Source organism: Notolabrus celidotus, chromosome 24 (genome assembly GCF_009762535.1).
Source record: "Notolabrus celidotus isolate fNotCel1 chromosome 24, fNotCel1.pri, whole genome shotgun sequence".
Classification (NCBI taxonomy): Eukaryota; Metazoa; Chordata; class Actinopteri; order Labriformes; family Labridae; genus Notolabrus; species Notolabrus celidotus.
This window is the reverse complement of record NC_048295.1, coordinates 8,086,836-8,101,360: the sequence shown is the minus strand read 5'-3', so window position 1 is coordinate 8,101,360 and position 14,525 is coordinate 8,086,836. Positions and strand designations below refer to the sequence as shown.

At 45.0% G+C, this 14,525-nt stretch overlaps 1 protein-coding gene across 9 annotated transcripts in view; it reads left to right on the top strand.

Moving 5' to 3' along the window:
- The window catches only part of LOC117808080 (histone deacetylase 4-like), a 55,883-nt gene that overhangs the window by 33,507 nt on the left and 7,851 nt on the right, over positions 1–14,525 (top strand). For all 9 annotated transcript variants that reach the window (XM_034677545.1, XM_034677547.1, XM_034677542.1 and 6 more), the window contains 8 exons: positions 63–186; positions 2,008–2,126; positions 7,355–7,483; positions 7,567–7,673; positions 8,315–8,449; positions 8,586–8,778; positions 11,085–11,308; positions 13,907–14,119. In XM_034677545.1, the coding sequence (XP_034533436.1) occupies positions 63–186; positions 2,008–2,126; positions 7,355–7,483; positions 7,567–7,673; positions 8,315–8,449; positions 8,586–8,778; positions 11,085–11,308; positions 13,907–14,119 (1,244 nt within the window). The remainder of the gene's footprint in view (positions 1–62; positions 187–2,007; positions 2,127–7,354; positions 7,484–7,566; positions 7,674–8,314; positions 8,450–8,585; positions 8,779–11,084; positions 11,309–13,906; positions 14,120–14,525) is intronic.

Genomic DNA, 14,525 nt, shown 5'->3' with positions numbered 1-14,525 from the left:
TGTTTTGATGTAAGATGTTTCCGGATGTTTCTTAATTTCGCTTCTACGCCTCTGTTCCTCAGGTGCCGTGGCGAGTACTGAGGTGAAGATGCGGCTGCAGGAGTTTGTCCTGAACAAGAAGAAGGCGCTCGCCCAGCGCAGCCTCAACCAAGGAGGCCTCCCAAACGACGCTCCGTACTGGTACCGGTGAGGAACTGTTACCTCTTTAGAAAGGCTTTTGGATTAACTTGCAGTTCTTTGCATCATAAAGAAAAGGACAGACTTGGTGGCATATGTTTGAATTCCAGTCTAATGGAATGACTGTAAGCAGTAAAATACGTAGACTGTAATTCTCCCTCTCTCTCTGACAGCAGATGAATAATGTATTAGTTTGTCTCAATCTGTCACCAAGCTTCCTCTCTTCCTCACCTGCCAGGCTGCATAAGCCTGACTGAGCGACGGACCCAGCAGGGTTATAAAACAAAGACAGGAACACACACACACACACACACATAGAGACACAAACACACACACACAAACATGCATGTGAGAGCAGGATATTGGAACCTGATGATAGGGGCTCTTACACCTCAGGCTCGGCCTTGAATGTTTATTGTAGCATCTCTGGAGCGTTGTTTTTTTGCAGGTGTGCACATTGGGCTTGTTGTCTCTGTGTAACAGTGTACACTTTGCATGACTGGAAACATGGTTATGCAAACCAGAAGCATTTAATATGCAAATAAAAGTGCCAGTCAAATGTGTGTAAACAACCTGATTGTGAGACTCTCCAGGTTGCTGATTATACTTCCATCTTTTGCAGCTTCAGGATGAAAGCTTGAAGTTACCTGCATTCAACACTCTCATTTGTCAAAGTGTTTGTCTTCCATGTTTTTTTTTATGTTACTAAAAAGTGACATGACAGCAGTCTTAGGGCTGGGCGATATAGCCTGAAAATATAATCTGATAACCTGTTGCAGTTTGTTCTGTAGTGCAACAAAATTAATACTTGTAATTAGTTTAGGTCTTAAATAGTCTCACATTTGATTGTACAAAGTGTATTGAAATGCTGCATTCAGATATTTAATTCCTGAGTTTATAACTTTAAAAAGTAGCAACATACAAATCATGTTAGCTTGAATCTGCAAGAACTTAAGAAGATTAATGTCCATAATCACAAGAGCTGGTTTTAACATGAATCCCAACTCTGAAACATCAAGATAGCCAATCATGGTTCAGGATTTAGGGGTGGCCACTCAGATTTAGGGGGCATAGCCACCCCTGGACTCCTACCTGGATCCACCCCTGCTTGAAAGCAGCACAAAACTGAAAAGCTACCTGAGCACTAAGAGTGTAAATCAGAAGTGGCACCAGGATAGGATATTATCATGATTCTTAAGTAATGATTTGATTGAATTGGAGATACATAATGATGTATAGAATGCAAATTGTGGTGCAGCATGTGCTGTAAGGATGTTTTTTCCCACCCTCTTCATATTTTGTATAAATTTTAGGAGGGTTATGAAGTTTATTTTGCACCATAAAAGCACTCAAACCATAAAATGCAAAAACACAAGTAAATAATGTAACATAATGCTAATGTGTAATTCAAACACCCACAGGACCTACCAAATGTTCTCTTCTGTTTCAGCCTGGCTCTACTTTGTTACACCTTCCTCTCCTAAATGTAAATGCTCTCATTGGACTCATCAGCCCCCTCAGTTTTGGAAAAGTAGAGTGTTTACATCCACAAGTGAGGAACATGCATTTGGTGCGACGCCAGCTCGGCTTAACTTTGCCTACAAACGCCACCTTATTCTGTAGGCAGCGAGCAGATGGCCGCACATGTCTGCAGGCCGTGCCAAGGGATTTGAATGATGCGTTAATCATACAGTCGTTTGACAGCCATGAAGTTAGCTACATTGTGAGGATTACTCTGTAAGTCACATGTCCGCTGTGCTTTCGCCTTGGAAGCATGATGTTGTTGTGTTTGTCTCTAACACTCCGGGTGTTTGTGTTTTTGTTCCCTAGCAAAACCCAGCACAGCTCTCTGGACCAGAGCTCGCCTCCACAGACTGGCATGTCCACCTACAACCACCCTGTGCTGGGTGTCTACAACCCCCGTGATGACTTCCCACTGCGAAAAACTGGTACATCTCACACACATACACGCTTACATATGAGTTTTGGCAGTGCAGAGCTGTCTCATTTGCTTCTATGCAGGCTCACGTTTAGAGAGAATCACACACACTGACTAGCAGCTCTTACGCCCAGCAGCCTCTATGCAGCCTCACGTCCAGCATAATTTGGATCAGGCATCAGGGCCCTGCACCATTAATCACATCCACATTAGGCTGTCAGGGTCTCCCAGCATCCCCCACATGAGAGTCTTTGAGAGAGTAGAAGCGTAGGTGGTTCAAGAGTTCAATAGAGGGAGAGTTCGATAGAGAGAGGGAGAGGTTTTTACTGTTTTAGAAGCTGACGTTTTATTGGTTTTTAAGAGTTCTCTATCCTGGGGGTTGTTTTAAATCAAATGTTGTTCAGATAAGTCTTAAGAAGCTTCATCTTGACCCTGTCAGTCTTCATAATTACAGATTTTAATCAAAAATTCTCTCGCTGGCTGAGGGGTTTTACATCTTTTTTCAAGGCCCTTTCAGATTTTGGTTGAATGAGAGTTTGATGTGAGCTGTTGTAGTATTTACTCAAACATTTCTGCTCCTCCTTAATTCCTTGATAATTGCACATTAACACTAACTTCTTCTGAAGGATCATACTTGAGGGTGTTACCATTCGGGACTGTCTACTCTCGTAATACAATAATTACTTTTGGGGTTCCCCTGGGCTCTATTCTTGGTCCTTTATTGTTTTCAATATGCGTAATAGCTCTGGGTCAGGTAATTCACAAGCCCAATATTTCTTTCCTCTGTTAAGAATGTAATACTCACACTTTCAACCCATCACACTGCCCCTGTGATTTCTTCTCCATTATCTAACTGAAGGATTCCAGGAAATTGTCTAATGATTATGTTTTTAATCGCCATTAATCGCTGAAACTTTTCCAGTCCATGCTGAGTATCTTGATTAGTGAGTGCCAGTTTGGTCACTGTCATACAGATCTTATATGTGTGAAACTATTGCACCCCTGAGGCAGTAAGACACACGACTGGTCACACCGTCCCAACTTGAGGGCATCCCTTAGACCCGAGACTTCCACAGGGTTGACTGGTGCAGGTGCAGGTGATTCATACTCCAAAATGGCACTCTGCCCGATTTCGTGATGTGGTAATCCCCGCTTAGCAGCACCTGTATGCTTAGATGGTAGGTAAGTACTAAGGCAGTGATGTTGTTATATATTATAGTAGCAGAAGGAAGCAAGAAGACACTGTGGCAGCTTAACTATGGTGTGCAAAAAGGGACAAAATAGCACAAGATTTAAACAGAAATACAGGTTTTATTTTTTTTAGGTTTGAGAAACATTTTGTTCCTTAATATTAATTTTGCATCCAGCTTTTTCAGCTTGAATAGAGACAGCAAGCATGGGAAACTAAGAGTCTTTTAACCATAAAAAACTGTCGAGTTTAGTTCTACTTTCACTTTTACTGCTATATTGCTGTTCTTTATCTCTATAGAAGTTATACTGTTATCTGATCAGTGCTATTCATAGATGCAGGCCATTTACCATTGACCCCAATTAAAAGTGCTGCTGAGTTTTTCTTTGCAAACTTCTTTAGATTAAATGCAACAGTGGAAAAAAGGTGCACTTGAAACCTTCAGCCTCACATTTCCAGTCTTCAGCTCTCCGTACAGAAGCCTTTACAGAGTAAAACCAGCTGTTTGCACTCAGTTGTTGTCAGTTGTGCGTCTGTGTACAGCTCTGTGTGTGTGTGCAAAGTACAAGCGGTGTGTGCGGTGGTGTAGCCGTGAAGCAGCGGTCGTCTTGCAGTGCAATTATTCACTTAGCGCGGCGGCAGGAGGCTACGGCCAGCTCTGCAGCCCTGTTGACTCTGAGCCTTGGGGCTGCTGGCTACAACAGCAGAGAGACCACAGTTGACACTGGCCCACACAGCCACACATTCCTCCCCTGCAAGAAGAGAGGGATAGAAAAAGAGAGGGAGCGGAGGAGATGAAGAGTAGGGAAGGAGCAGTGATAATCGGAAAGATGGAGTGTGTTGTGGCTTCACTGACCTCGAGGCCTCAAGACATTTTTTTGAATTCTTGGAAAGTAAAACATTTGAGGCGAAGAATGAAGGAAGTGGTTTCATTTAAAGCGGGGCGATGGAGGATGAGAGAACAGAATATGGGAGCTGACACTATGACGCCTCGCTCCAACACACTTGCTGCGTGAAAACAAAGAAAGGCGCGAAGATGGAGAGGAGTTAAAAGATCGTCCCTGGAGCGACTCTTGGTTTCTATAAGGCTGGAGATTGTTCTCGGCTGTTGGAGAGGAGAAGAGAGGACCTGTGCCACCCTGATATTTGCCCACAGCGATGACGTGCTTTGCGGGGTTTACTTATGGTAATGGCAGCTCTGGGGAGGTTAGAGGCTCTTTTATTTCACCGCCTGGCCATAAAGTAGAGGACTGGCACCCATGACTCCCGGCAACGGTCAAAGGGAGCAACAGCACGCTTTTGTTCATCGTACATCTCAAACTTTAAACTTAAGGAAGAATGAAATATTCTTTAAAAATCGCGCCCACGTAACATCTGACGTCGCACCAATTGGTTGTCAATCTCACACAACATTTTTTGAGAATGCAGGACAAATACTACTTTAATGAACAGCATCAAAACAGGCTTTATATGATGCAAATTTAAATATTTTGCAACTTTAATAACAGAATTAAAAGTAGTGATTGTTGAAATATGCAGTAGTAAGCCTTTAAAGTCATTAGCTTGTCTTACATGTGACACTTTAAGGCTGAGCGAGCATCACATGAGCTTACGATGGGCCTCGTCTGGTGCATGCTCTCACATCCACATGAATGCCTCTGAGAGCTGTCGATGGGCTGGGAAAGTTTGAGGCACGCTGACTCATTGTGCCCATTTGATCAGAGCAGAGCAAAGCATGCTGGTCCTGATTTTTCACTGATGAGCAAACATGGAGTTTTGTTGTAGGCTAACTGGGGCAGCCCATCCTTCACATGGGTACAATAGCACATACGCAGACTGCTGCTGCTGCTGCATGGCGTCACTCGAAGACGAGACCAGAGCGGCTCCCCACGTTAGTTCAAAGCAACACGCGGCTGTCTGAATTCAGGATGTCACCCGGTGAATGCACAGCTCTGCTGTGAGGCCCATTTTAACAGGGCGACAATGAACCATCTGTGCATTGATATCATGTGTGATCGTATGTACCCCCCTCCCATTGTCTATGTAGCAGGCATGTTGATGCTGTGTAGCATTTAAAGAGCAGAGAAAAACTCCAATCGATCCAGTGTGGCATTGGCTTTACCTTTGCTTTGATTATTTTGGTGACCGCCTCTTAAGATTGTTCGCCTTTCAGTTGCTCTTCTGTCTTGCTTTCTTAGTTTCCCGCACTAACAGATGCTAGTTGGGCAAACTTTAGACACATAACTGAAGGTGAAATACAAGAAAAAAAAATTCTCTTTCGGACTCATCCACCAGAGTGAAACCTCTGTGTAACTTACTAGAGGTCACTGGCTCGACTTCTAGCCGCGAACATCTCCTGCATGTCTTCCCGCACTCTCTGCTCCCCATGTTTCCTGTCTCTCTTCAGCTGTCCTTTCTAATAAAGGCAAAAGCCCCTAAAAAATATAACTTTAAACAACTTTTAAACATTTTATGGAAATTATCCCCACAGAAAATGTATTGAAAAATCAATTATTGTCAGATAACAGTAGATACACAGAGTTTGGACCATTGACATTTTAAACCACAGCAGAGCAAGGCTTGTTTATCCATTGTCCTTTTCCTCTATTGAAGTTTAATGTATCTAAAGTGGGATGGAAAGCTCAAGTAGATGTCAGATCAAACAAAAAGATGTTAAACACAGAACACATGTCTGAAAGTGTGAATTTGCCCTATCTTATTTAATCAAATGAGGGAGTGAAGATGTTAGTTTGATGTAACCTCTGAGGCTCAAAATAAAAAGAGTTTGTGAGACCTAACTGTTCCTCCTGCGCTGCTGACGTACATCTTCAGTCCTGTTGTGATTTTCTGACACAGAAAACGTTGGTCTTGTTTGAAATGATAAATCCTGGTTATGGTCAGTGACCCTCTTCTTTAACCGCCGTGACAAACTCCCACCTACGTCAATTGGTTTTACTCCAACTGGCCCGAGCTTTTTCTCCCACTTTGAGCTGTTAAAGTTTCACACTTCAAAGTTCACACTTCTCTCTTCCTCGCTCTTATTTTTATCCGACTCCGTGAACGAGACCACGTTTATCTTTTTATCATGAATGTTTCCTAAAAGGATTTTTTACGGGGGAAATTTGCCTCCATGAAAAGTAGCTTTTGATGATCTTTACCAGCATGTGTTTAAAGTAAAATAAAGTAGCAGATTAATCTGGTTATGTCATAACCAGGGTAAGCGGTGAACCACTTTGGATTTAGGCCTCCTTTAGTAATTAAAAACTGGATAATGAATAGTGAAATTATCCGACACTGCTGATTGGCAGGGCAAAGTAAACAAAGCATTAGCCTCCGTATCTGGAGCCAAGGTGACATGCCGTTCCCTTCTCTCTGTCTCCATTCACAAGTCGGTCACAGCGCGCACAAAAGACCAGAAGGCCTTTAGGCATTCAGACATGGCTCCCAAATTGGAGCTAATTGCTCTTTAGCCGCGATGTTGTTGGGAAAGTGGATCAGATTTTGGCAAGTTCAGAAAGCAGCCAACCAGGAAGGGAGGGGAGGGCATCGTACAATAAAGGAGGAGTAGGGAGTTTTATAACAGAGCGGCTCTGTGGACGGAGCTCCGTGACAGATCGATGTGTGGAGCTCTTGGTTTAAGCTGAGAGCCTGTGAGACTGGAGCTCAGGTAACTCTCCCACCCTTTGGATTGATTCGTCCAAAGCTGCAAAGTTGTCTGTTTAACATCAAGGAGGCTTGAAAAGGATGCTCGAAAGAAACAAAAACACAGAGAGTCAATTATTTAGAGACTTCTAACACATCTCATTAAAGCAGTGGAACACATAATCAGACTCAGGTGTGTTTGCTTAACACTCAATTTGTGAGACTGCATGAAGCTTCAAACAAACGCCATTTTCATTAAAGCAAATCATTCAAACCCGGGCCCTGCTTTTACGTTACTTCACGCTCTCATTTAGGTAATTATGTTGAGTTGAATTAAAGCTAACCCTTTCAGCACCAAACAAGTATGGATGCATCACTGACTCATGATGTCTGCTTCCTTCTTTCAGCCTCGGAGCCCAACCTGAAGCTGCGCTCCCGGCTGAAGCAGAAGGTGAGCGAGCGGAGGAGCAGTCCGCTGCTGCGTCGTCGGGACAGTCCCATCACTACGGCGAAGAAACGCTCGCTTGACATGGCAGGTGAGGGAGCCTCGAACACACAAGGGTGAGCTCTTTAAAAAGTTCTCCTTTCTGTGTGTTTGATTTTTGTTTGTTTGTTTCAGACTCTGCGTGTAGCAGCGCCCCCGGCTCAGGCCCGAGCTCGCCCAATAACAGCTCCAACAACATCCCCAATGAGAATGGCATCGCCATGTCGGTCAACAACAGCGAGGTACTTCCTCTAAAAATCAAACTTGCATCTATTTCTTCTGAAACTCAAAATCTGAGTACTGCTTCTTTAAAGATTCACATTTTTAAAGTTTGAGCATCTATTGGTTTTCCACTTTCTGATTCACGTGTCCTTTGCAGACAAAAAAAAAGCAGATGTAAAACCTTTTACTTGTAATTTTGAGCGTTGAGAAACATTGAGATTATATGCTAATTTATGTATAATAGCTCCAAACATGAGCTCCAGACAGCCTCAGTTCAAAAGCCTCAGTGTGACACGAGCGCTCATAAAAGAAGCGCAGAAATTTCACATCGCCGAGAATCCACTTACGGCTAAATTATAAACAAATTATGCATCTTTTCACTGCAGCTTTATTAGCTTTTAAACATAGCAGCCTGTAGCATCCACAGAGGCTCTGAGTGAGGCGTGATGGGTCTGCAGAGGAGGGAGCCAGCCGAGGAGCTGGCGAGGAGCTATTTGTGGCAGCCATTAGGAGCACTCAGGCAGTGTGGAGGAGGCTTGTCGCTGTGACGATTTCATATCGCCGCTAGCTCTCCTCTCCTCGTGTGTGGACATCTCCTGCTGCAGTGCTGCTCCCTCCTCATGATGCAAACATGAATAAATCATTTCAATGTGCTTCCCAGGCGTCTCTGGCCCAGAGGCTGTGCAGCGGTGCTGAGCGGGGCTCCGTTAACCAGCTGTCCCTCTACACTTCGCCATCCTTACCCAACATCACCCTGGGGCTGCCCGCCACTGCCACGGCCACGGCTGCTTCCAATGTGAGGAGGCGAACCGCCGCCAAGCTAGAACTGCTAACAGACTTCATGTGCATCTGTTTATCCTCCAATTCTGCGAGCACTTATCCAAAACCTCCTCCTCTTCCTCTCTCCCTCTTCACTCTTTTCTCTCCTGCAGGTGACCTCAGCCCAGCAGGACGGAGGTCTGCAGCCGGCCCTCTCCCTCAGCCCCCCCTTCCTCTCCGGTGGCCACTTGACCCCCTACCTGGCAGAGGCGGGAGCGGGAACAGGCGGGCATGGAGCGCACAGTCCGCTGCTCCAGCATATGGTGCTGATGGAGCAGAGTCCGGCTCAGAGCCCCCTGGTGACAGGTAGGAGCACTTTTACTTACATTATTAACCTTCTGGACCGAAGTGGAACTTTAAAATGTTGCTTTGGTTCAGTGGAAACTTTCAGTCGGATGAGAATGAGCAGCTCTTATCTCAAAAAGAGGATGAGATCGGCTCTGGCAAGTTCTTATTGAACACTACTCAGTCTTTAATTTAAAGCATTTGGAGCTTTTGTCTCAAAACATTGTGAAAACATTAAAAATACATAACTGTAAATGTAATAATGCTTTCATAGATGCCTAGATTACAATGCTGCATTCATGTGCTCTTCGGATGGTCCGACTTTCCAAGTTCAGCAGTCTCTCAAATGCTTTCTAATCATAAAAGTCAGCTTTAACCTTATTCGATTGTCTAATTGAGGTGTCATGCTGCTAACTAAGAGAGTCTAGGTCGCTCTATGTGGACAAAAACTAAATTTAAAACCATATTTTGAATTATATTTGAGCAAAAAGTTGATGCGCAACATGTGAGCAAATAAAAAGTGACCCGACATTAACACAACATTGATCGGTTGGTAAGTTGGCAACAAATTATTGCCCCAGTTTCAGAGCTGTTGTTCCAGCCTGAGCAGGCGTGCATTTTCAAACTCAGAGACCCTTTTTCCCGACGTGTCCAAAACCACATGAACACAACAATAGTCTCAGTGATGTTGGTGGACATATTTACTAAGCCACGCCCCCAAATTAACCCCAAATTAACCCTTGATTCAATCAAAACAAATGAGTTTGAAAAAATTCAGCTCCATTGAGTTTTCATGAATTGCGCAATGTTCATAACTGTTGATGGAAGCAGACTGTGAGGCTTCAAGGGGCTTTGGGGTTGAAGCCTGCCTCAAGTGGACACTTAAGGAACTGCAGTTTTATTTCATCTCTGCAGGTGCTTTATTCTCAAACACCAGAGGATGCTGCTTGAACAAAAGAGGAATGTTATATTTTCCAGTACTTAAAATCCACTGAACTCTTCAATAACACTGAGATGTGCAATGATAGCTCTCTCTGTGGTCGTAGTTGATGTAACATTCATGCAACAGAAGAAGAAAAACAGCCAATCATGGAGTCTTCCTCCGACTAGAAGTTTGTCAGTTTTGTTCCTGCCACCCTAAAAGAAAGCTCAATGTGTGTCCCCTGTGTGCCCCCTCACACTGACAGACGTCCATTCATTTGCTCATACTAATGAGCTCCTTTCATATAGCGTACGCAGTGAAAGTGTGACATGGTAGCATTGTGCGCCCCTTTCCCATCAGCTCATTCATTGACTACCATTTGGCTATTTCCAGCGGGGGCATCAGCAGTGAATGGGCTCTGACGCACATGCAGTCGCATGTACGTGTGTATGCATGCACACACACGAAAAAAACAAACCGGGGACAAGGACGACTGCACACCCACACACAGGCCAGGAGCGGATGCAGTCATTTATCCCTCAGCTCTCTCCACGTCCAAGTGCTTTGTTTTTTTATTCACTCTCTCTTCAGTCTTTATGTCAGCAGAGACAATTTAAAAACACTCAAGTAATCAAGTCATTCTCTCTGATATTCTCACAGCAATCAAGTGTCTCAGATCATTTCTCAGTCTGCTATTCCTACTGTCCCCCGCTGTAAAACGCACTAAGCTGCTCACTTTCTCCTGCTCCTATCGGCACAATAGAAGGACGGCAGTATGGCAGCACAGATGGCGGTTTTTTATTTGGTTCACAAATGCATCTGCTGGCTAATCTTAGGTCCAACACTCACGGAGAGTAAAAGAAGAATCAGGCTTATTGTGTTTTAGGAGTTGAGCTTGGAGTGTGATCAGTGCTGCTTCAGAGGAGGTCAGGGTCTTCTTCAGTGTGTGCAGCTTCAATTTAAGTAACTCATCAGGTTATAAAGCAGCTGCTGAACAACACGTCTCTCCTTGACCGTCTTTGTCTTCTGGGTAAGATTCTGCAAGGGCTATTTCATGTTAAAAAAAATAAGTGTATCATACAACAGACTTCACAGTAATCTGCTTTAATGCTTTGCAAAAGTGTACTCCCCAAACAAAGATGATAACAAATGGAAATGTTCATGACTGCCATGTTCAGCTTTAAAAAGGATGCATCATGCTCAAGCATTGCTGTCTCTTTATAGCCGAGACAAAGTGCAGAAAATGAGAGCCTCAGTTCTGAATTGAACATACATCATGAAGCTGACAGCCTGTGAAACAATGCTCTCTCTGTCTTCTCTTCACCTCCCTCCCAGACAACTTCTCCTCCTCACTCAGCACTCTGCAGTCCTTCACTCAAACTCTTCCCTCTTTTTTGTGTCCAAGGTGTGAGCGGCCTGTCCATGTCCCCGGCGGCCTCCATGGCCAAGCTGCAGCGGCAGCACCGGCCCCTGGGACGGACCCAGTCGGCACCTCTGCCCCAGGGGAGCGCGGCCCAGGCTCATGCCCAGGCCCTGGCCCTGCAGCAGCTGGTGGTGCAGCAGCAGCACCAGCAGTTCCTGGAGAAGCACAAGCAGCAGTTCCAGCAGCAGCAGCTCCACCTCAACAAGGTGAGGAGGAGCACATGTGATCTTCATCCGTATGTGTCATTAAGAGTCAGATCTGCATGTGATGGATTCACTCGGGACACCAGGTGGAAGCAGGACTCACTGTTACATAACATGAGAGCAGGTGATGTTGGATGGTGGAGGCCACAGATCTGACATCACATTCAAATGAACTGATGATGATTTAGGATTAAAGTCAGTGTGGACCAGCTCAGGAGCTGTAGTGGATTTGTGTGTGTGGGCGGCGAGTGTGTGAAGTCCTGATTTTCTTCTCTGTAGTATTTTTGTTTGGTAGGTAGGCGGAGGCAGGTATGGGTTAACACGTATAGCAGTGTGTGTGTGTGTGTGTGTGTGTGTGTGTGTGTGTGTGTGTGTGTGTGTGTGTGTGTGTGTGTGTTTGTAAGTGAATCTTTGCATCCCCGTCTCTGTGACTGCGGCCGGGGCAACTGCATGCTGCCATGGCAACAGAGCGGAAGCCTCCTGCCTTATATGGTCAGGGAGGAAGCGAGCAGCCGCTTTACCTATTCGAGCATCGCTGGAGGAGAGGTGGGTGGATGAAACAAGGGATTTCCTCTCCACCTCCACCTCCTCCTCCTTCTCCTCCTCCTCCTCCTCCTCCGCTCTCTCTCTCTCTCCCTCCCTCCCTCCCTCCCTCCCTCTCTCCCTCCATATGTTTCAGAGCTCTCCGGTGGCAGCTCTTCACACAAACATCTCTATAACTGCCTCTGGCTCGCCGAGGATGAATTCTGCAGGATAAAATGAAAAGCTCCTCTTTGGACGCTCTTTTATATTCTGTTACATTAATACAATAACAAGATGGTTATTAGATAAAGAGGAGTGTTGTGGTTCAGTTTAATTGTTTTAATCTCTATAATATTATGACTTGTGGTTTTCATTAATCGCCAATAAATACGCTGACTGTGAAGCTGCTGGAATATTCTAAGAAATGCCTTTAATACTATTATTTCAAAGGGTTAGATGTGAGCTTTGACACAGTTCTCATGCGTGTTTGCTAATTATGGACCTATAGCCAGCAGCTCGTTAGCTTAGCATGAGTTAGCATAGCTTAGCTTAGCATAGAGAGTAGCAAAAATGAGGAAACAAATATTCTGGATCTGTTTATTTTAACAAAATCTGAAGAACAGCCTGTTTAAAGCTTATGGAGTAAATGTGGTAAGTTTAAAAGTTTAAGGGGGGATGTATAGTGAGCAGGCTGTGTTAAATACTTGATTCTGATTGGTCAATACCTTTTAACAAGAGTAGTTCATTCTCAGTAGCAAAACGAGGGGTACTACAACTTCCAAACACTTCAGGATTATTCGGAGGAAGAATTGGTTAAGACAAGTCTTGAGTCACGCCCCCTCTGATCGTCGGAGGGAGCAGATCAGGCCCTCATTGGTGCTTCACATCATCTTGTGTGTGTCCAGCTTCTGCAGGCATTACTAATCAACCACCGGTGGATGATTTAGATGACGTATTATACAGAAACACTCGCACAAATGCTCCTGAATGCATTCTGAGGTCACACAGGATAGATTTTGGGAGTGCATGTGATCAAAGTGGTGTCATTTTCCAGCCCTGTGTGGAGTGTTGACCAATCAGGATGAAGCATGGATTTAGGAAGTATGTCAGAAGACATTCATGCATATTTTCACTTATATTAGCAACTTATGAGACCGATGTTAGAGGGTTTTGGTCAGACGTATGTAATGACTACTCCAAGAAAAAGGAGTGGATTCTTTGTGCAGTCGTGTCCAATTATTGCAGAAGAAGAATAAAGATGTAGATACAAACATGATACTCAGATGTGTTTATTAGATGAAAAATGTATGCACCTTTCAATAGAAGACTCCATAAATGTTGTGCTGCAGTGATGAACCCGAGATAGAGAGGAGGTTTCTGGGAAAGTAGAGCACATGGGAGGGGGAAGGGAGAGAAGGGGGGGAGAAGTTTGTTTGGACGCAAAGAAGACAAGAGCAGTAGAGGAGGGGGGGGAGGAAAGGGGGAATGCTCTGACGTCAATGCTGTGTCAGCGCTGTGCCAGGAGACCCAGAAGCTCACAGCTCAGAGAAACACACACACACACAGAAACACACACACACACATACACACACCTGTAGCAGAAGCACCAACCTGAGACCTCCAGCACACACTTCATCTTTCTCTTTAATGCTCCCAAACTTTGAGCTCAGGCTCTCTGCAGGCTGGAGGATACATTTTGAATGGTTTGGTCGTGAATGAGCAGACGACTGAATCACCGCCCGGTTTTAGCAGCAGGCCCCCAGAGTGAGTCGATGAAAAGCTGCACGACGGGGAGTGCGGAATGTCTCTGTTTTCGACGAGACACATTTCGCCCCGGAGTACAGTCGGCAGAGCGGCCACTCACATTCAATTAGAGCGGATAGGTTTGAAACGAGCAAGACACCAATCTGACTGAGTAATCCAAATTAAGCTTGTTAAAAGAAGAATGCTGGAGAGAAAGGAGCGATTTGCCAGGAATTTGATTTGTCTGAATGCAGCCTCACACGTCTGAGGGGATTTGTCACATCCTGCTGTTTTATTGTGAAATAATTCCCCCCCCTCTCCCCCCCCCCTCTGTAGATGATGGCCAAACCCAGCGAGTCCCCTGTGGGCCGCCAGCACCAGAGCCACCCAGAGGAGACGGAGGAGGAGCTGAGGGAGCACCAGGACGGAGGGGCCCTGCCGCCAGGGGTCACCATCAAGCAGGAGCCGCCTGACCCGCAGGAGCTGCAGGAGGAGGCACTGCAGCAGCACAGGGAGAGGCAGGCGGAGCAGGAGCTGCTCTTCAGACAGGTAGAGGATGAGATGGAGACGTAGGCTGAGAGGAATCGATAGGAAGTTTGGAGAATTGATCGGACTCTGCGTAGAGAGCAGGGCTGTGGGTGTTGAGGGGAAGTCCTGGAAAGGAGGACACTCAAGAAAGAGACTCAGGGTTTAATCTCAGGCTGTTAGGATGTTGCTTTTTGTGTTCTTCCTCCAATTAAATGCTGACATGAAATCAAAGCTGCATGCTTTGTTTTGGCTGCCATCTTTTGGCCAGAAGTTGGAGCTGCAGTTTGGACAAGACTCAAGCTTTTTGTCTCTTGAGGCCAGACTCAGACGACAGGAGGTTTACAATCTTGTACAAAATCAGTTTGCATGAAACATTTAAGAAGAATCTTCAATTCTATTTATTTTTTAACCTCTAAGTAGCAAGGAA